The 21,247-nt window shown below is 41.8% G+C and overlaps 1 protein-coding gene across 1 annotated transcript; it reads right to left on the reverse strand.

The window, feature by feature from the left end:
- Nucleotides 1-2,480: 2,480 nt before the first annotated feature.
- Nucleotides 2,481-20,496, reverse strand: MYCT1 (MYC target 1). The gene is made up of 2 exons (XM_004598353.4): nucleotides 20,323-20,496; nucleotides 2,481-3,045 (listed from the first exon to the last, which is right to left on the reverse strand). The coding sequence occupies exons 1-2, from the start codon at nucleotides 20,372-20,374 to the stop codon at nucleotides 2,534-2,536; spliced, it is 564 nt and encodes a 187-aa protein (XP_004598410.2). The 5' UTR covers nucleotides 20,375-20,496; the 3' UTR covers nucleotides 2,481-2,533.
- Nucleotides 20,497-21,247: the final 751 nt, after the last annotated feature.

Here is a 21,247-nt window from a genome sequence, read left to right on the forward strand (position 1 = left end):
TCTTTGAATGTGTGTGGACACTTTGCTAGCAGTACTACCAACTGCTCAAGCATAAGTATGAACTAGCTACATAATTTCTTTTGTGACTTACCTGTTTTGATACTGGCAAACTAAATAAAAATTGTAGCAGATATTATTTAAATGATGATATTCCTTTGGGCATAGGTTAGCCCTGGAATGCTAATATGTGTGCGACGGTGAATTATGAGTACAGAAAAGGGGTTCAGGCAGGAGAAAATGTCTAAACACAGAAAGAAAGAGGATTTTGTAAAATATCTGAAACAATAATTGTGGGCCACAAGATTATAAATGGCTTTGTTTCACTCTGAAATTTAATACATAGTTGTTGGATAATGGCCCTACAGGGGGGAAAAAAGAAGCAATTGCGCGTATGATTTGGGGCAGGGTTGTTGTTCTGGCTGAATTTTATAATAGTTATTATCAGGAAATCCCACGTAATAACCCTTCCTTCATAACTTCCTGGTTGTGTTTAACTTGTTAGGGTTGGCACAAGCAACTCCATTCTGATTCCGACAAGTTCCACAGCTCTTTGCTAGTGTTTTAACTAGAACGGAAGTGCTTTTCATATCTGTTTGTAGAAGTTAACCATAATAACTGAGATATTGGCCACTTTTTAAACCATTTTATAGTAAAATGGTTTTTTTCATTCTTTTTTATTTGCCTATTTATTTACCTTTAAATTTGAATAACTATCTTCTGGTGGACAGAATTGCAGAACTTTTTAATAATCAAAGTTATGAATATTTCCTTTGTAATTTTTCATACCTTTTGCACTTAAAAATTACCTTTCTACTTCATAGACTCACAAATGTTTCCATTTTCTCCAAAAAATATGACCTTAAAATGTTAATTTTATAAATAATTCTGGAATTATTTATTTAGCTGGTGTGGTAACAATCTAAATTCATATTCTTTGGCAAACTACCTACTATTTTAACTTCATTAATTCATCGAGAATTGTTATAAATGTATCTGTGAACATACATTTTCATTATGCATTTTAAAACTCTATAGTATATTTTTTCTTCTTATAAAGGTTTTTCTGACTTGTATCATAGTTTTACAATTCCCTGACTGTGTGATTTATGGAGGGAGGAGAGAAGTGTTATTGGTATTTTAATTGGCAAGGGTGTATGCAAATCTGTTACTGCCTTTTTTGGGTTTTTCTACAAGATTTATTTTATTTTTATTAGAATGTCAGATATACAAATACAGAGAGAAGCAGAGACAGAGAGGAAGATCTTCCGTCCACTGATTCACTCCCCAAGTAGCTGCAATGGCCAAAGCTGAGCTGACCTGAAACCGGGAGTCAAAAGCCTCTTCCAGGCCTCCCACACAGGTGCAGGGTCCCAAGGCTTTGGGCCGTCCTTGAATGCTTTCCCAGGGCACATGCAGGGAACTGGATGGGAAGTGGGGCCACTGGGATTAGAACCAGCACTAGCACCCATATGAGATCCTGGCATGTGTAAGGTGAGAACTTTTGCCACTAGGCTACCGTGCTGGGCCCGATGTTTTGCTTTTTAAAAAGAAATGTTTTCATTACCTAAGAAAGTATAGATCAAAATTGACATCATAACACTAGAACATTCTTAATAGAACATTTCCAATGAAACAAATACTACTTTGAATGTCTGTCTTTTTTACTTTAATGTCACATTTCATATGCTGCACAATATTCACAAAGTACTCATTTGGACAGTTTTATGTGGCCAGAGAGAATGTGACAATCTTGCTAGATACAGTATCAGTATAACTCATTTGCCATTAGAAAGAACTAGCTAACCATCTCCTTAAGATAGAAAATCTTTTAAAAAATCGTTTTTTTCTCTTTACAGTTATATGGAAAGTGAATGCGGATTTTAAACCCTGATTTTCTAGGGTTTTATTTTAACCTGAAATGCAACCAGGCTTCTGCAGGTTGTACATCTACGGACTCAGTCAATTGGATTCAACCAATCTTTGAAAACATTTGAGGAAAATGGCGCCTCTGTATGTATCATGTATAAACTTTTCTTTTTCTTGTGGTTTACACCCTTAGTCATAGTACAACAATTATTTATGTTGTATTTGGTATTACAAGTAATCCAGGGATGCTTTAAAGTATATGAAAAGATGCGGTCCATAGGCTCTAAGCAATTACTATGCAATTTGGTAAGAGTTAAACGTCCATGAGTGCTGCTGCTCTCCTGCGTCCTGGGACCATCCCCCAGCATGCTGAGGCCGAACCACATATCGTCTATTATGGCTGATTCTTACATCAGCATCATCATCCCACACTGAAGGTGAAATGAACAGTTGCGTAGAAAAACAGAGCTTTTTTTTTATGAGATGTAATGTAAAAACATGTTCAAAGAAGATGCTTTACATTGTAATGTCCAATTTACAAAATCATATCTTAATTTGAAAACTCATCAGTCATTTGGGACATGCCACAAAATCACGTTTGGCCTCTTTATGACTTTTAACTAAGAAATGAGTAAAGGATGACGATTAAACAAGGCAGATACCCTACTCAGGAGTCAGGGAATGCCTTGATGATGGACTCATAGGCAGGTGGCGGTGCTGTTACGAGGCTGCCTCGGAGGTTACTACTGGACCAGTGCAACTCAGGGCGGCTCAGGCTGTGCGAGGCAGCGATACCGGGAGAGGTATTGGAGGAAGGGAGCGTCATCAGGTGACTGTCAGTTTCCACAGGAAGCGGTGGACATTGCAGAAAGGGGTGGAAAGTAGACGCCCTGAAGCTTGATTTTCTCGGGAAAGAATTTGCTTGGTCCAGGGAAGCTTGCCGCTGGAAAGTGAGACTGGCCAGACTGAGGTTGCTCCGCCGTTCACAACCACTGTGGTGGTAAAATCCAGTTCTGTGGAGGCCATGGGTGTAGGAAGACCTCGATCGCCTAGTGGAACTCCATTGCGAGATGGGGGCACTGGCTCTTCGTCGAGACAGACAAACAAGCAAAGCCCAGATGAGTCCTCCCAGGACAAGTCCGATTGCCATGGACACAGTGAAGGACATGATAAGGTCCTCTGAAACAAAACAAAAACGAACAGCTAAATCACATTTAAAGTAGGTACACAATTAAAAAACAGAGACTAAACTATAACTAACTAAACATACTATTCTGTTATCCTGTTTTACCCAACAACTAGGAAACGAAGATAGTCATCCTAATGCCATACTTAAGTTGGTAATTTATAGAGTTGCAAATGTGGTCCGAAAATGATTTCCTTGTGGGTGGTAGCAGTCACTAATGTGCCAAGCGGATGAGGGGTTTGATCACCGCTTTGCCTTGTGCTCTATCTGCTTCCATCCGCCACACTGAGTTCTCCCACCTGAGCTCCTTGTAACACCGCCCTTCCCGTCTGCTTCTGAAGTGCTGACATAGAACCGTCTGGCAAACTGAGTTACGTCACGTTTCCTGGACACCTGGCAAGTCGCTTATGTCTCTGACTCCGTGGTGACAGGACCCATGCAGGCCGGCAGGCTTTTTCTCACTGCTGGTGATAATGGAATCCCTTCCCTCTGAACTGCCAGTCCCAGGGTGCTCCAACTCACCCAAGTTGTGTTTGTTCAGATTCCCTGTGCTAGGGGTGGGGAAGAGTGGGAAAAACTTACTCCAGACAGAAGGAATACCCACCCCCATTTCTGAACTAAAAACATATGTTAGAATTAAGCTGAAAAACACAGTATCTCTTTTGCGTGAAAAAAAATGCTGTGGCTGCTTCACCAGCTACTCAATTCCTCATGGTCCATCTCAGAAGGGTTGAACAGGACTGGAGCTGGGAGCCGGAAGTTCAATCTCGATATTCCATGTGAGTGTTGAAGTGCAGCTGAGCCATCAGCACTGCCTCCCAAGGGCTGTTAGAAGGAACTGGGAATGCGTGCGCAACTGAAGGTGAGAACTCCACACAGGTGCTCCCATGTGCCATTTAGAAATTTAAACTAGTGGTTAAGATGCGGGACATGGGCATCTTAAATAACTAGGATAAACAACCATCCCCCAAAAGATCATTTTTTAAATTGCATATCTTCTTTTGAAAACAAAAGAAGCAAACTCCAACACTGATAGGGCATGTCATATAAATTAGTGTTTTGGGGATAATTTGTAGTATGTGTCTACACAATCTGTAAGGAGCTGACAAACAGTAAATTCTCAGGTGCTACCAACTGTTCCAGTCACCAAAAGCCATCAATTCTTTCTGGCCTAAGAATAGCAGCCGCTATTGTGTCTTCCAAGTCTAAGATTCTAATATTGTATTCTAAATAACAAGCACCACCTGAAAGCCTGGTATTAAAAAGTTAGTAGAGGTCCCCATCTAGTGGCTGTGAGTTGAATTGTTCCAGTGCCTGAGTGATTTTCCCAGGGACAGCAGAATGGAACAGTGCTAAAACATTCCGAAACTTCTTGAAATTGTAAGATCACAAGCTAAATTTTGCTAGAGAGAATGGGATTGCAAACACTATAAAGCTCCTGCATATCAAAATAAACAGGAACAGACTGATGAGACAGTCTTAAAGTGGGAAAAACTATTTGTAAGCCATATTTACGGAGTACTTCCAAACATTCAAGAAAAATGGAAATAAAGGACAAGCTTATTTGGGGTGCAAAAACTTTTTGAAATACGTATATGATCTTTTCACTATTGCCTGATAACATTCTGAATGCCCCTTGCATATGAAAGATATTGAAGTCCAACTCATAAAGCTCTATAGCAAGAAAATGATTAACTGATGTTAAAATGAGAAAAGGTCCTCAGCTGATTTTTTTTTCCAAGAAAAGGCACGCAACTGGCTAGCAGGTGCACGAACAGGTTTTAAACATGATGATCCCTCTCAGAGAATCATAAATCGAACTATGATCAGGTGTTGTATCACTCTTGTCCTAGCTGTTATCCGAAGGGCAGACGAGAAGTGCTGAGGTGATGGGAAGAAGATATTGATCCGGTCATTCAGCTGATACAGCCAGGAGAGAAACAAGTATGGAGATCTCTTTCAAGTTAAAGAATAGAGCAAATGGTCCATTCAACAAGTCCTCCAGAGACACATTTGAACATCTTCCTAAGCCTTGAAATGCAGCCAGCGTCACTCCGCTGTGTGCATTGTAGGGCGTTCACAACGCTCAAGATGTGGAATGCCCAAGGTTCATGATTAAGGAAATTTATTACATAAAGACATCTGGTTAATATAATATATAATATAATAATGGAGTATTATCATCCAGCTTTTTAAAAGGAAATATTCATTGATTTGGAAGGTCAAAGATGCAAAGAGAGGGACCGAAAGAGAAAAAACAGAGAGAGATGTCATTCATCCACCGGTTCAGTTACCAGGTGGCCACAACTGGTAGCAATGAGCAAAGCTGACGCCAGGAATCACAGAAGTGGCAAGGCTTGAGGCACTTGGGCCATCTTTTGCTTTTTTCTAGTGCGTTAGCAGAGGGCTGAAACAGAGTGGAATATCTGGGACTCAGAATGGCACCCACATGGGTACTGTTACTGTAAGCAGCACCTTTAGGCACTACACTGCCATACTGGCTCCACATCCATCCTTTTCAAAAATAAATCCTGTTATTTGCAACAACTTACATGAGCCTGGGGGACATTGTGGAGCCACGTAAGATAGACATGGAAAAATAAATACTGAATAGTCTCATAACAGCATATCGTATGTTTGCAACTAATGAAGAGATTCTAGAAGTTATTATATAACAAAAAGCAACTTTGTGAGGTGATAAATATGTTAGGTAGGTTGATGGCAATAATCACTTTATATTATGTATGTTAAAATTGCATATCATGCATGTTAAACATGTACTATATATTTGTCAGCTTTACTTCAGCAAATCTGGAAGGGAGAAGTAAGAGAAAGGAATTAGAGGAAGTCCATGTCACCGTGAATAAGGTGATGCTGCCCAGGGGCCTCCTCACTCAGACTTCCGTGCTTCATCCCTGACTTCAGGGAAAAACAACCAAGCTCCTCCAGCTGCAGGCCGCTGCCAGGCCTGCTCTGCGTGTAGCATTTGCAAATGTTCCACTGCTGGGAGAAAAGCAGCCAAGAGCTGGCTGGCATTCTAGACCTTGTTGATACTAACTCTTTATTAACTATACTGATGAGCAAGGTGGCAGGGCCAGAATCATGACCATTTTTTGCTGCTACATGTGTCTGTGAGGGCCACACAGTGGCCAGAGCCGGGGGTCTGGGGAAGAATCAGAATGGAAGCCACTGAGGGCATGTTTGACGTGCATACAATAATTTCTAAGGGCTTCCATGGACCAAGCCACTGCACTTGTGGGTAACTGAGGGAGCTGAGATCAGGTGGATGAGATGGATGGATGGACCCACAGGGCCTCTGGATCAGGCAAAGGCCCCTGCTGGCATATTTAAGAGCCAGGGCTGGAGTAAGCCAGGCTAAGCTTGGTTGCAGCACACACAGGTGCCATGAAAATTGTGTTTGGGGGCAAGACTATTAGGGGTTCTCTGAGGTGGATCCAGTTAGGCTATAGTGCCCACCAGTGCACGATAAAATGTGTCTAGGGGGTGAGCCAGACTGGGCTGGGCTAAGATGCAGCATCCTTTGGCAGGAGCTGGACCTGCGGATGGGCCAGGCGTGGCCAGGCTAAGCCACGGCACTCCCCTGTGCATGCAAAAGCAGGGTCCGGGAGCCTGTCTGGCAAGTGGCACCATCTAGGCTGCAGCACTCCTCGTTGACTCAAGAGCCAGTTTAGGAACAGGCCTGGCTGAGCAAGGCCACATTATCTGCTGGTACATGAGTGTTGGGGCTGGAGGTGGGACTGGCCAGGCAGCTGTACCCACCAGTACTTGAGTTGGCTGGTACAGGCAGCAGGCTGAGCCTGATCCTGCACCAACTGGTTCACACAGGAACTTTGTCTTAGGACCTCCCAAGTGAGATTGCCTAGGGGCCTCCCCAACTACATTTCTTTGCTCAATCCTTGGCTTCAGGGACAATCACATAGACATGTGGTCTGACCCCAGAGCACATGTTGCAGGTCTGGGACACCTCAGCCTGCTGATTCCCATGCATAAATGCAGAACACACCCAGATGCACATGAAAGATAAGGCAGCCAGCTCATCTAAGCCAACAAAGGTTGAACAATTCAGGCCAGGCTTTTCAGCAAGCATCCAGATCTGTAGATCTGACGGCATAGGCGTGACCAGCCGACAGGCCTCAGGCAGGACTTGTCACCTCTGGGGCAACAAGACTAACTTCTCAGAACAATCCAAACCATTTGAGTAACACCCAGGGAACATTCTGGCCCCAGAAGCTGATGTAGCCTGACAGCGAGGAGTGGTGCACTCCCCCACCCCGGATACAGCAGGGAAAGCTGAAACACCTGTCTCTCCTCCTGTCCCCGACCCTGATCCACCTCTGTAATAAATGCTATGCTAAAAAAAAGGAAAGGAACAAAGTTGGGGAACTTACTGTAAAATTCAAGAAATGGAGTGAAAGAACTATAATCCCAGAGACGTGCTTGCATTAATATTGTCCTTTGGTGTTTAGCAAAATCATCAAAGGATTTTAAAAAAACCTTAGAAAACTCAGCTGGAAAAGCGGAACATGAATATTAGTAAAAAGCTCAATTTCTATAGAATATGCAGAAATTTAATATTCGATGGCTAACTCTGGATTTGAAACGTGAAAGCTAAAATCCTCAGCCATTACAACTTTTGGAGGACAGCGTAAGAATATCTAAATGACTAATTAGGGTGAAGTTTGATAGTTTCCAGAAACCAACACTTCGTGTTTAGATAATATCTTTGTTTGCTGTTGCAGTAACAGTTTACATGAGATTGGATCATTTATGAAGAGACCGGGACCGGGGCCAGCGTTGTGGGGCAGTAGGTTACTCCGCTATTTGGAATGCTGGCATCCCTTATGGGAGCTGATCCAAGTTCTGTCCCATGCCACTTTTGATCCAGCTCCTTGATAATGTGCTTAGGACAGTTCTTGAGTCCCTGCCACCTCTGTGAGAACCCTGCATTAGCCTGGCTGCTGGCTTTGGTCTGGGTCAAACAGGACCACTATAGCCGACCGGGGAGTGAGCGAGTGGAGGGAAGACTTCTCTGTTTCGTTTTGTCTCACCCTGACTTTCCCTATAATGCTGTCTTTCAAATCAGTTTAAAAGAAAAGTGGGATTGATTTTTGTCACAGCTTTGAGAGCTGGGAATGTGCTGGCATCTGCTCTGGTGGTGAATAACTTGTGATGCAGAAATTCATAAGAAGCAGAGAGAGCGTGTAAACTGAGACTTGTGAAAGCAAACACTCACTCACATAAGAAAAGCAGGAATGAATCCCTTCATGAGGGTTCAATCCATGCTCAAACACTCTGGCTGCACCTTGCAAACCTTGCTGTGTCAATAAATCAAAAAATTATGTGAGTTACAGTGGAGACAATGGCGATGCAAATGTTCAAAGATACATAGACACCTTTAAACTGTAAAAACATTTCAAAGAAAATGAATTGGCAGCACAGACAACCAGACACATTTACAAACATACGTTTATCTGACAGCAATCAGTGTATACCAAGGACTTTTCCCTTCAGTAGTAAGACTAAAAGAAAATCAAAACAGATCAAATAGTTGAACAAACACTTCTCAAAAACATATTCAAAGACCAAAAGGCGTGACAGAGAAAGCTTAACATCAAGAGACAGTACTTTTAAAAAATAGTTCCAAGCACTCAAGACTCTAGGCTTTTTAAGCCAATTAGCTTCTGTACAAACTGCTGAACTCTGCCAAAAGCAGCTAGAGGGAAGTGAGCAAGTTTTCTAATAAATTATTTACAAACATAGGGTGTGAGTGTGGTATAGCAGTGGGATCATGGTTTACTTATCTACTTAACATCATTTGCAACAGAGAAAAGCAAGGCAAAACCACAATAAGATTCAACTACTTGCTAGCCAATTTGTCTCTCCTCCTTCCCTGTGGTGTGTGTGTGTGTGTGTGTGTGTTTAATTGCCTCAAAGTAGCCTGACTTAATTCTTCAATCTGTATGTTTGCTTTGTCCTAAATAAATCCTGGTTTCCTGCACACATTCACGCCTCCAGCTTTGAATTCTTACGCATGTGCAAGAAAGAGCCTGCAATAAGCCTGGCATTGCTTGAGAGTATTTAAGCGACAACACATATCCACTTAAAAATATTTACAAGAATAGATATTGCAGGTTTATGCTGAATTGCCCCAAACTGCACTTAGCCATGGTTTCCATCATTATGAAAATAAATAACGTAAAATATTTAGAAAATATTCAGCAATGAAGAGAACGAACATGCTACATGTAGAGTAGATATGACATGTGCCATGTCAGGGAAATAAGTTGTACACAGAATAGATACTTTGTGACTTCACTGATAGGAAAATTGCCAGTAGAGTGGTTTCCTCTGGTGATGGCAATGGTCACGATGACTAGGAAGAGGCGTTAGGAGACTATGGAGTTGGTGCTTAAGGTCTATGTCTCAACTAACCTTTGCTTTAATCAGTGTGTATGCATTTGGAAAAATTCAATGAATGTTCTGCTGTGGCTTGTGCATTTCATTTTTTTGTTTATTTTGTTATTGTATTTAAATATGATTGTAAACAATTGAAAAAATTGTTAAAAAATAATTTGAATTCCCTATAAATTACATCAATGCTGAAGTTACTAGGAGTAAGTATGTTGACATGTTGCATTTACTTTGAAATGTATCAACAAATAGATTAATGATTAAAAGTAGAAACATTTTAATGATGTAATCACACTGGTAGATTTATGAGTGTTCATGGACATATTCAAACGTTTTAGATGTTTAAATATTTTAATAATGAATTGTTAGAAAAATACATGAGAGAATGCCATGAGTGGCTTATATGCGGTATATTCAGATTTTTAATTCAAATGGTCAATTCCTAGAAAACACAAATTTCTGTAACAGAGGAATCAACAGAAAATCTGAGAGATTCATTATTATTAAAGACATTGCAGATTTTACCTAAACCCTCCAAGAAAATATATGTAACTACGCTGGTAAAATTTACATAAAAATTTATGCAATAGATAATGTCAATCTACACAAACTTTTTGAAATAATAGAAAATAGGCGGCATGTTCCATTTTTTATGGGGCTTGCCAAATATTGGTATTAAAACCCCACGATGCTGCCACAACTGAAGACAGTTATGTGAGAGGGCACCAGGACAGCCTGAGAAGGTCCCACCGAGACGCACCAAGTTGTACAAGTTGTACAAGCACCAAGTCACCTTCAGGAGAGCTACAGGTGCCAGGTGAGGTGTCACGGCGCATCTTATTGTAATCCTAAGAGATGTCACCCTGAAGAGCAAGAAGGAGGAGCAGCTGGTGTCACTTCACTGCTAGCTCCAGTGGTGCTATTGCTCTCCTCCAACCTTGGGCAAACAGGTAGCAGACCTCGACCTTCACTGCATTGGAGAAGCTCAGTACTGGGAAGTACCTGATGGATTCTGTCTCTCGTCAGTCTCTGGACTCGTGACAGTATCTGGCAGAGATATCTCTCTCTCTTTCTTTCTTTCTTTCTTTCTTTCTTTCTTTCTTTCTTTCTTTCTTGGTATATGAGGAGCAGGCCCTACCATGCTAGCATACAGGCTCTGGAAACCTGTGAGCAAGTGTGTACGGGTCCTGGGCAGGCAGGGCAGGGCCCCCGGGTGACATAGCACCCCACCACATGGCTGCCTTAGGACTCTGTGCACTCATGGCCATGGGGTGCCGTGGATTACTTAGGGTGATCCACTGGTCTGGAGTTGTGTGGGAGGGAGGACTGCTGAGACAGAACAAGACAAGTGAAAGTGACATCTGAGTGACTTCCACCAACCTGGCTACTGCACTTGCAGGTAAATGAGAAGGCTGAGATTAGGTGGTTTACAGGAGGGAAACCAGAGGACCTTTGGGAGCTAAAAATGCACCCACTCACATGGAAGAACTGAGCTGCAACCGTTGATATCAACCACTGTCTAACAGTGCACCTGAAAACCATGACTGGGAGTCAGGCCTGGCAGGGCTCAACCACAGTGTCCACCAGCGACGGTCAGGACAGTTGTGGACCATGTTAGGCTTGGTGGTCACACTAACCAGCACACAAGAGCAGATTCTGTGGGGGCTAATCGGCTCACTCCTGTTGGACTACCCTACCAACTGGACTGCTCCAGAGCTGGGGGTGGTGGCAGGTTGAGTTAGGCATGACGATGGAATTCAGCGACACTCATGGATTCTGGGGCCACAGGCACACCCAAGAATTGGGTGTATAGTGGGTCAGGCCGCAACATTCACCAGCACGCATAAAGGCTGATAACTAAGGTGATACTGTGCCAGGTAAGTACTTAACACCCACTGGCATGCATGAGATCTGGGTCTGGGAGTGAGTCTAATGGGGGAACTTGGGGAGCTCCACTGGTGGGTCACAGCTCCCCTTGGGGAGCATGTGAGTCAGTACTGGCTGTGTCATTGGGAAGGGCTGCTTCACTTGTTGGCAGGTACGTGGGTTGGCTAGGGGTGGTAGGTGGGGAGGACTGGGCAGGGCCAGGCCAAACCATAGCACACTGGCATATAAGGGAGCCAGGATGTGGTGTGGGTCATACGGGACTTAGCTAGGCTATCACCCCAACAGGTTTACATGAAAGCCAGGAATGGGGACAGGTGGCACAGGGCTAGGCTGAGAAACTCAAAATGAGAGTTTGAATACAGGTGGCCCATGACAGGCCAGGCTGCATCATCTGATGGCAAAAGCCAAGCTGGGTGATGAGTTATGCTGGGCTGGGTCAGAACAACCACCAGCATAAGCAAAATATGTGGCTGGAAGTGAGCCAGGTGGGGGAGTTAAGGGGATCCTCTAGCTGGGCTTTAGTTTCCACTAGTGAGCATAAGAGTTGGAATGGGGGTTGGACATGGCTATAGCATCCCTTGATGTGGGTGTGGACTAGACCTTGGATATGCCAGACTGGGCTGGGCTTCAGCATCCATGGATGCTCACAAGATCCAGAGTGAGTATAGAACAGGCGGGGCTAGGTCTCGGCACCCAGTGGACCATGTGAGAGCTGGGGCTGGACCAGGCATGTCTGGGCTGTTGCACTTAAGAGTAAGAGCTGGAATGGGTGTGGGCTGGTTGGGCAAGGCCGCTGTACCTGTCAGGGCAGGAGGTGGGTCAAATCAGGTTGAGCCAAAAACCCACCAGCGTGCGTGAGCTTGGCCACTGGAAGATGACCTGATTGAGGAGCTTGGGGAACTCCTCTGTCAGGATGCAGACTCTGTAGGTGAGTGAACAAACCAAGTACCAAGGAAGACAGAGCAAAGTGGACATCTCTCCTGGTTAAACTTTGACATCGAGTATTTGGGTAAATGGGAACTGTAAAATGGAGTATGTCAACAAATGGACCTTGGAAGGATTTCCTCTTTGATAGCAAAGAAATCGCTGTCAAAACCACTTACTTGAGTAGAACCCTCAGTGCATGCTCCACATTGAGAACCCTGGGATGAGATCTGGGATGTTCATCCCGCATTCACAGGCACTGATGCAATTGGACTGCTAAAATCACCCCCCCTTCCCCACTTTCCACATATTCAGGAAGAAAAGTGGAGATTGGAGACAATTGCTTCGATTACTTTCACCCACCCCTTCACCTTCCCCGCTCTAATCAGTGATTCATATAGGCATGTATCCCTCTCAACCATGCAGACATCATCAGAGATAAAAGGAATTTGTTGTGAAAAAGGTAAATATAAAGTTAAATAAAAATATAAAAATAAATTCAAGTAAAATTCATAAATCATGTGTGGAAATGTAGACATTTCTATTGACAAGACAGAACTGCAACAGGCTGTTAAGGATTGCTATGAAAATTATATGGCAATACATTGAATACTCTAGGAGAAATGGACAACTTCTGTGACACATATAACTTTCCAAGACTGAATTATGAAGAAACAATCGAAGAAAAATGTGTATATATACACAAATATTATTCAGATATAAAAAAATCAGTGAAATTCTATTTGTCAAAAAATGTAACAAACTTGAGGACATTATATTATGTGAAATAAGCCAGACCTCAGAGCCAGAAAGACACATACCATGTACTTATACCCTATATGTGAGAACTAAAATTTTAAAAGCAAACAAAAATATAAAAGAAGGAAATGTCTGAGTGTATTGGTATTGCTACAACTATTGTTTTATGAAATATTGTTTTGTATCTGTCAATCTGAAGTTCAGAATATTCTACTATTACAGATTTAAGAATCTGTGATTGCTTTATAATGTATGCTATATGGGTGAAATGGTCATTGCCCTATTTAATGATTGTTTATAGCCATTGTGTGACTAAGGTATTTCACTTTTTACTTGTTGAACTTCTTATTCGTTGAAGTATTGAGTCTTTTCCTGAAGTTAAAATCTGAAATACGTTATGTCAAATGTTAAACAAATATGAAGAAAAAGGGAAAGAGAGGGAAAACGGGAGGAAAGGAGGAAGGGATGGAGCAGGAAATGTCATTGTGTTCTTCACATTGTATTTACAAGTCGCATAAAATCTAAATACTAAATCAAAATTTAAAAAAAAAAACAGAAGAAAACATTAAAACATGAACTGGCCATTAGAGCTAAAGAACCGTGCAATGGACAATGAGCACATGAAAATGAGCTCTGTATTACTGTTCATCAGAGCAGTGTAAATTAAGCACCTACTGAGGTGCCACCTTACTCCATGAAGACGGTCTATTAGCAAAAAGGCAAAACATAACAACTATTAGAGAACATGGAGGAAAGGGAACCCTTGAACACCGTTTGTGTGAGTGTAAATTAGTACACCCATTGTGGAAAACCATGAGGAAGTTCCTCAAAAACCTTTAAGTTTAAAAATTCCCATTGCAACCCCATTTCTGTGTATATAACCAATGGAAATAAAATCCATCTTTCAAGAAACTTCTGCAGTCCTGTGTTTATTGCACCACTATTCACCACAGGTGAGAAATGGAAGTCACCTAATTCAATCCACTAATGAATGAATAAACTGTGGTACAAACACACAGTGAAATGCCACCCAGACATAGAAAGCGATGAAAACGTGTCATTTGCAACAACCATATGGACCTAAAAGTCATTATGCCAAGTGAATTAAGCCAAGCACAAGAATATAAGTAACACGTGATCCCTCACATGTGGATTAAATAAATAAATTAATAAAGGTGATCTTGTGTCAGGTCACCGCTGGTTCCCAGAGACGTGAAGGACAAGAGACAGGGGCCATCAGGAAAGGGTGACTGACAGCTGCTAGGCTACACCCACATCAGGAAGAGGTTCAGAGGGCTTATTGCACAGAAACATGATGGACAAAAATGTTAGTATACTGTGTATTTCCCTATTATAAAAAAAAACTAGACATGGGATTTTTGGATTGAAAAAATTACTTATTTGGATAAATATCATTAAGAAAATGTTGAGCATGTAAATGGATATTCTTGGAAGAACATGAAGTGTGCATGCATGTATGTATGGTGTATGTTTGCAAACATAACGACTATTACAAAAATACTGTTTAAAATTTATAGTGTTGATGACCACAAAGCTTTTGTCTAAATAAGGATGTGAAAAAAACCTTAAAGTTGTAAAACCACACCTTTTGACGGGCACTTAGCCAAGAGAACTAAGTTAAGGGTCTGCTCACGTGAGGTCTGCAGCCAGCTCAGTGGGCTCACTCAACATGGTTCAGAACAGGAAAGAAATGGTATCTCCCACTCCTTCCAAATTCGTTTAGTTGTAACTACCAGGTAACAGATTCAACATGATTTGTCAATACAGCTCGGAGGACATCATGATACTCTGCCTCTCCTCCTTCCTTCTTCCTTTCTTTTTCACAGTTTAGATTTACATTAGAGCAAAGGCTTAATACTTCACTGACTAGGATAAATAAGAAGTTTGTTGAGTAAGATGATATTTTAAAGATTTAGTTAACAAAGTAAGAATTGGATAGGGGAGATAGAGAGAGATTGTCCTACTCTTGGGTGTTCACTCCCAAAGTGGCAGCAGCAGAGGCCAGCAGGGCAGGGCCAGGCAGCCACCAGGAGGCTGGAATTCCATGTGAGTCTCCTACGCAGGTGGCAGGGGTCCAAGTATTCGGGTTACCATCTGCTGCTTCTCAGGCACAATAGCAGAGAGCTGGCTAGGCAGCAGCAGAGCTGGAACTAGACCCATACTCGTGGAATGTCCATGTCACGGATGGCAGCTTACCCTGCGGCAGCATCAGGCAGGTTCCAGGATTGTTTCTCTTCTTAAAAAATATGAAGCCAATATGAACACATGATAAAATCAGATAGAATTAGATTTGAGTATACAGAAGTGTGTGGTGACATATTTGATCATTAAAAAACACATAGGAGTGATCAAAACATACCAAAAGGCACATATTACTGCCAGAAATCTTTTCTTCCTGAATTATTATCTCTAGTTTTATTTTTAAAAATAAGATTCTTATTGATCTTGGTATTGTAATCACTGAAGCTGTACATTTAATGCTAAGCCAAAGTTCTAGAAATTCCGGTACCCAGGTGTCTCTTCCTCTCTCCCTTCAAGAGGCTCCCCACCTCCTGGCTTTCTCTCGGGAGGTGCTTTCCCCATCCTTTCTTCTCTGCTCACCTGGTCCCTTTGAAAATTAACTTCTCTGTCTAAAATTTAAAAACTAGAAATTCTAATACTTAAAGAAGTAGAGGTCAATATCACTCATCAATTTACATACAGAATTTCTAAGGTTGTAAGGAATTAGGAACTGCAGCCTTAATCCATTTCCTGGGTTACACCCCTAACAGTCCTAGTTTTCTACAGTCTAAGAGACAACATTTCCAGATGTTATGTTGTGCCGGATTTTGAAATCCCCAGATAATCATCAAGTCTGAAGTCGGAGCTAAGGCATAAAGGTGGTTCATTCAGGTTAACTAAGGTCTCCCAGTCACCTCCCCCAGTCCAGCATGGCTGGGCGGGGGAGGGGCAGCCGCTGCAGGATCCGCAGGGAAGGCAAAAGTGAGCCAGAGAGAGAGAGAGCCAGAGAGCCCAAGCCCCCAGCTCTTACACATTTCAGGCTATTAATTATACAGTCATGATTTAGCAGGCTTCTATTGGTGGGTTTGGGTACCTCCTTCCTGAGGAGTGGTCTGCCTATGTGACTTGTCAGGTGTCCTGCCGGTGTCACGTAGACTGTCAGGCCTGGAGTTCACACAGCCCCCAGCCAAGCCATTAAGGCGGGATCACAAAAGGCAGAAAACATCCAGGTTCTTCAGTTAACCATGGATTCTTCCTCTTGAGGCATTTGATTACCCAGTTAAGCAGCCCACAACCCTCCATCTCTTTGGTTACTTTAAGGAACATTCATTTTGCCAACACAAAATCCATTCAGAAATTACTAAACTACTTGTTAAATATGTGGAGTAGACAATAATAAAATAATTATTTGAAAGTCGAGCACAGAGAGAATGACAGCAATCTCCCATCTGCTGGCCACATCCCAAGTGTTGGTAATGACCAGTGCTGACCCAGGCTGAAGCCAGGAGCGTCTTCAAGGTCTCCCAGGTAGATCAGGGGCCCAAGGACTGGAGCGATCCTACTCTGCTTCCCCAGGCACACTGGGGGGAGGGGGAGCTGGATTGGAAGTGGAGCAGCCAGGAATTGAACTGGGGCCCATATGGGGTGCTGGTTCCCCAGGCGGTAGTTTTACACACTGCAGTCCTAGCCCCCTAAAATAACATTTTTTTTTTTTTTTACTGAAATTGGCAGATAATTTGAGAGTGAAAAACAGCATTAGCTTGTATCATTATGTTTCAAAATGCTAATAGTGTAAAGGCTTCCACCAGGTAACTTTTTACCACAAACCACAGCCTGAGGTCAATTTCACCAACAGGGTAAAGGGGCGGTTTTGGAGAGACCCAAGAGAAAAGTTTTTTGTGATTCAGAAGAATCACAAAAGGGATCCTGGCTACTCAAAGGGCAAAATACAGAGTGGGCTGTGCCAGTCACACTGCAGGCACCTGATGGAGCCCCTGCCTCCTGAAACTGCTGCAGCCATGCCCGGTGCCCATGAGACAGAAAAGAGCCTTGAGCAGGATTAGGAAAGCGAAAGCCACGCCTCTGATCCACGTTACACAGACAATACAATTCAGACTCCAGTGCTCCCAAAGGCAGTAAAGGCAGATGACAAATTTAGGTCAGCAGATGTCAGCAGAGGCCAAGACTTGAAAAATTAGAGCCCCTTGGCCTCCCACATTTTAGCACCTGTGCATCTCAGACCCTCTGTTTTTTCACTGAAAGAAAATTCTAGCAGGAAGGAAGGCAGTCTTGAGGTCACTAGCTGGCAAGTGATTGAATTAAACTGGCTCAGACGCCTGGACTGGCATTGAGAATCTTGAAAACTGTCTCCAGCCTGCTTTTCCCCTCTCTGTCCAGGACTCCCAAATACAAGAATTTTAGTTACACGGCTGACTTCCCCAGCCATGGTGGCTATTCCACCTGTTACTCTGTGCTGCTAATGTTTCCCTCCATCTCCATGAAGTTCTCAAACAATGCCTGATTTGAGTCACTAACGCCTAACACACTGTCTAATATGGTCAGTCAACACTCTTGCTAAACTGTGGAACTGAATGAAATTGAGTTAGTAAGTGGAAAGTCAATGACTAGGAAGTACTTCTTACAATTAACTTCCTACTTGCAACCACTCTAAGAAGAGTAAAGTTTCTTTGATTTCTGAGAAGGATTTAAGTGTCATCTTGGCTATGGATTTGCTTAAATCTTACATGATCAAATCATTGTCATTTTTTTATGCATTATCTTGTGTTGTTCAATAATGGTACACGCTTATATTTGCATTAGTGTAGACACATAATGAGTTCCAACAATAGGATACTGTTGGGAAAGACATCCTTTTTTGAGAATCTATTCGTGAAATACTCTACCCATAGCTTCTCCTAATTTTTTCACAAGGCTAGACAAAGGCTAGGCATAGCACACAGCAGATAAACAATGCAATGTCCTCCCTAAGGTTCTTAGTATTAAATAAATAACGGGGTTTAGTGACCTGGGTCCCCTGTTTGATGGGAGCAGGCCACAGGGAACTTCCAAGGATCATGTTTCCTGTTGTTAGGGATAAGTAAAGGCTGGAAGCAGGGAGAGGCATTCTCTCTCTGTGGTCACAGGCAATTTCAAAACACCACTTGCCCTGATGACCTTGTACGATGTGAGACTAGTGTGTGAAAACTAAAAACTCAAGGTATTGTTGTTGATCATAACAGCATACTTATCTTCTTTCTTGTCATTCAACAAAGCAAATCTAAAAAGTAATATTTGGAAAACATATTTAAATCCTTATGCCTGTTAAATCCAGGAAATTTGTATGGTTTGAGATAGATGATTTGCTTTTTAAAACTATTTTCCATCACCCTCAGAATGCAAAAATGCCAAGCAGATAAATAATTTTGGTAAGCAATAGAATAATTTGTTACATTGTGCAAGTTTTTCAAAATGATACTTTTGGACTATCAGTGGCAAATACAAAAAAGAAAGGAAAATAGAAAAGATGAATAGATTGGGGGAAATTTTTATCTTGCAAGTATTTAATATTGCATCTCTTACACTTTACGCCAGATGAAATACTGCAACTTATCATGTATTTTTCCCAAACTACCAAATACTACATCTGCTTAGCAAATTTGCACTGGTTTTGTTACTGCTTAGCAATGTAACCAGTCCCTTTTTGGCATGCAGTATTTCCATTATATTTACATGTTAAAGCACGCGAATGCTGGTACCCATCTTTGGATCAGTAAGTTTGAATTCCCTCTTACGTACAGATGTTCCTAGTACAGTATTTAGATTTTTATTATGAGTAGATGAGCTGTAATTATGCTCCTGTAGAATTTCTGGTGTTTTTAGTGATCATTAGCTACCTTTTACTCAGCAAAAATAATTGCTTTTTGCAAAGCTGAAATTCAATGTTAAATGATCTGTAAAAAATGGATTTGGCTGTTACACATTAATCTTGCCCTTTATATTACCCTCAATTTGAGTAGTTTGCATACATATTTATTTTTAGGATGACAAATTTATCTTTGCCATGTTCTATTTTTTGCATGTTTCGCATGTTACTTTTTCTGGAAACGAGGGCATTAAGTAATCACTGTCGCCAACATGTAATGAAATGACTATTCATGCTTGATTGGCAAAGCCATGCTGTACAATGTACAAAGCATGATTTGCTTTCTCGTTTTAATTTTGTTGTACAATTTTATGAGGATGCTCACCCCAACTCTGCAGAGTTAAGGCAAACATCATCAACTACTAATGAGAGGCAGCTTTCTGTGCTCGTAGACAGGTCAGGCCTCCTGGGACTGTCAGCTGCTGCTTGCCCCCTTCAGCCGCGGAGTCGCAGCCCCTGCTGTGAACCACAACGGAAGGGTCGCCATGATTACGAGATGATCAAAACATTTTCTGAATGTACAGAGAGGGCTAAAGATCTCTTCACAAACTCCGTTTTCTCCTTTAAGTTATTTTTCTTCTGAATTTAATCCAATCCTTTCCCCTCCCCCCCCCCCCCCCCCCCATTTCTCAGCATCTCGCTCAGCCCTTTCTCCTTGTGTGAGTCCAGCCTGGAGCCACTGGCTGTGCTGCTCTCAAGGACCTGCTGCTCTTGACAACAGCTGGTAACACTGCACTGATAACCGCCTGCCATTGGCTGTAGCCAAATCCACAACTCTGGCCTTGCTCCTCTCCCACTGTAACAGGCTTCCCTTACGACACTGCCTTTTTCCACACCATCTTTCCTGATTTCATAATACTGTTCCATACTGTATCTAAGTCATCCTCTCCAAATGTATTCCTTTAAAATTAGAGTTGTGTTATTTAGATTCACTTTGGGAAATAATATTGACAAAATCAGTTAAAATAACCTTCACAGATCACTTTCGCATCATTAAACAAAATCTATAGTACTTAAAGCAAATTAAACTTATTTCTTCTCCTAAATCCATATTCAAGACAGTGATGACTTTCACTTCGTATTTCTTCTCTTTGCTCTCATTGATGTTTTATAGTTGCTGGTCAGGTTCTTCTTAAATGACCTCATAGCCTAATCTAAAGACATTTTTATTTATAGATTTCTGTGGTAATAAATACATTAAGATTTTAAGTAATCAATTGACAGTAAACTAAATGTCTCAGACATTCTCAATGTTTTAATAAATTATGCAGTACATTTCTCTGCATCCTATTTTTAAAAGAAAAACAATTTAAAAAGACCTTACCCCAAAAGTTTTCAGGCCATGGACTCCCTAAACTTGTTGTGTTATCAGCCATAATATCCACAAAGAAGAGAAGAAAGAAAAGCCAGCGTGTCCAAGAGAAGCAATGTGAATCCAAACAAGGGAAAAATAATTTTCACACAGCCCTTCGTGTACTTGCGTTTGCATGAAGGGAAATAAGTGTATCATATTTCCTGCTTTTATACTCAAATTAGCAACTGTTTTTCTTATCTTGGAATTCCACTCGGTTCCTGAGACACAGAGCAGTTTCCTGCTCGTCATTTCCTCTGCTGAGTTGCTAAGCAGGCTTGTCTCAGTCCCCCCACACCTGCCTTGGGACCAGAGGGCCTTTCCTGCCCAGTTTGCCTCTTGCACACACTGCACCCCTCCAGCCCTCCGTTCTAGCACTTGGGGTGACTTTGACATAGAGTTGAGAAATGAACTGGCCTCCAGTGCTTGCGAATTGTATTTATATAATTGAGGGAGGATGGGGAGCTCCGAATGTCCTATGCTATTCAAGTTTAATTAGTTTTACTTCTAACCCTCTGTTAGAATCCCAGTTTCTTATTAAAATACTTCATTTCTCTTGATTCGTACTTAGTATATTGACTTTGAAGCTTATTTTCATATCAATAGTGCTTCTCAAATTGTAATGTATATGTAAGTTTTGTTTTTCTTTAGTTGGTGTTCACACACACACACACACAAACCACATCCATTTTGAAATCAGATAGAAGGAACTGAAATGCAAGCATGGTTAATTTAGTGTTATAGGGAAGTGCCATAGACAGGGATGAAATGATCAGAGGAAGTTGTTTTCCATGAAGAGATCTGAGGGTGCTAAACAAGGAAAGAATCGGTTGATACTTTGAAAATACAGATAATTTCAAGCTCAAGTCTTTTGCAGAGTCTGGGTCCTGTGAGCCTT

This window comes from Ochotona princeps, chromosome 1 (genome assembly GCF_030435755.1).
Source record: "Ochotona princeps isolate mOchPri1 chromosome 1, mOchPri1.hap1, whole genome shotgun sequence".
Lineage (NCBI taxonomy): Eukaryota > Metazoa > Chordata > Mammalia > Lagomorpha > Ochotonidae > Ochotona > Ochotona princeps.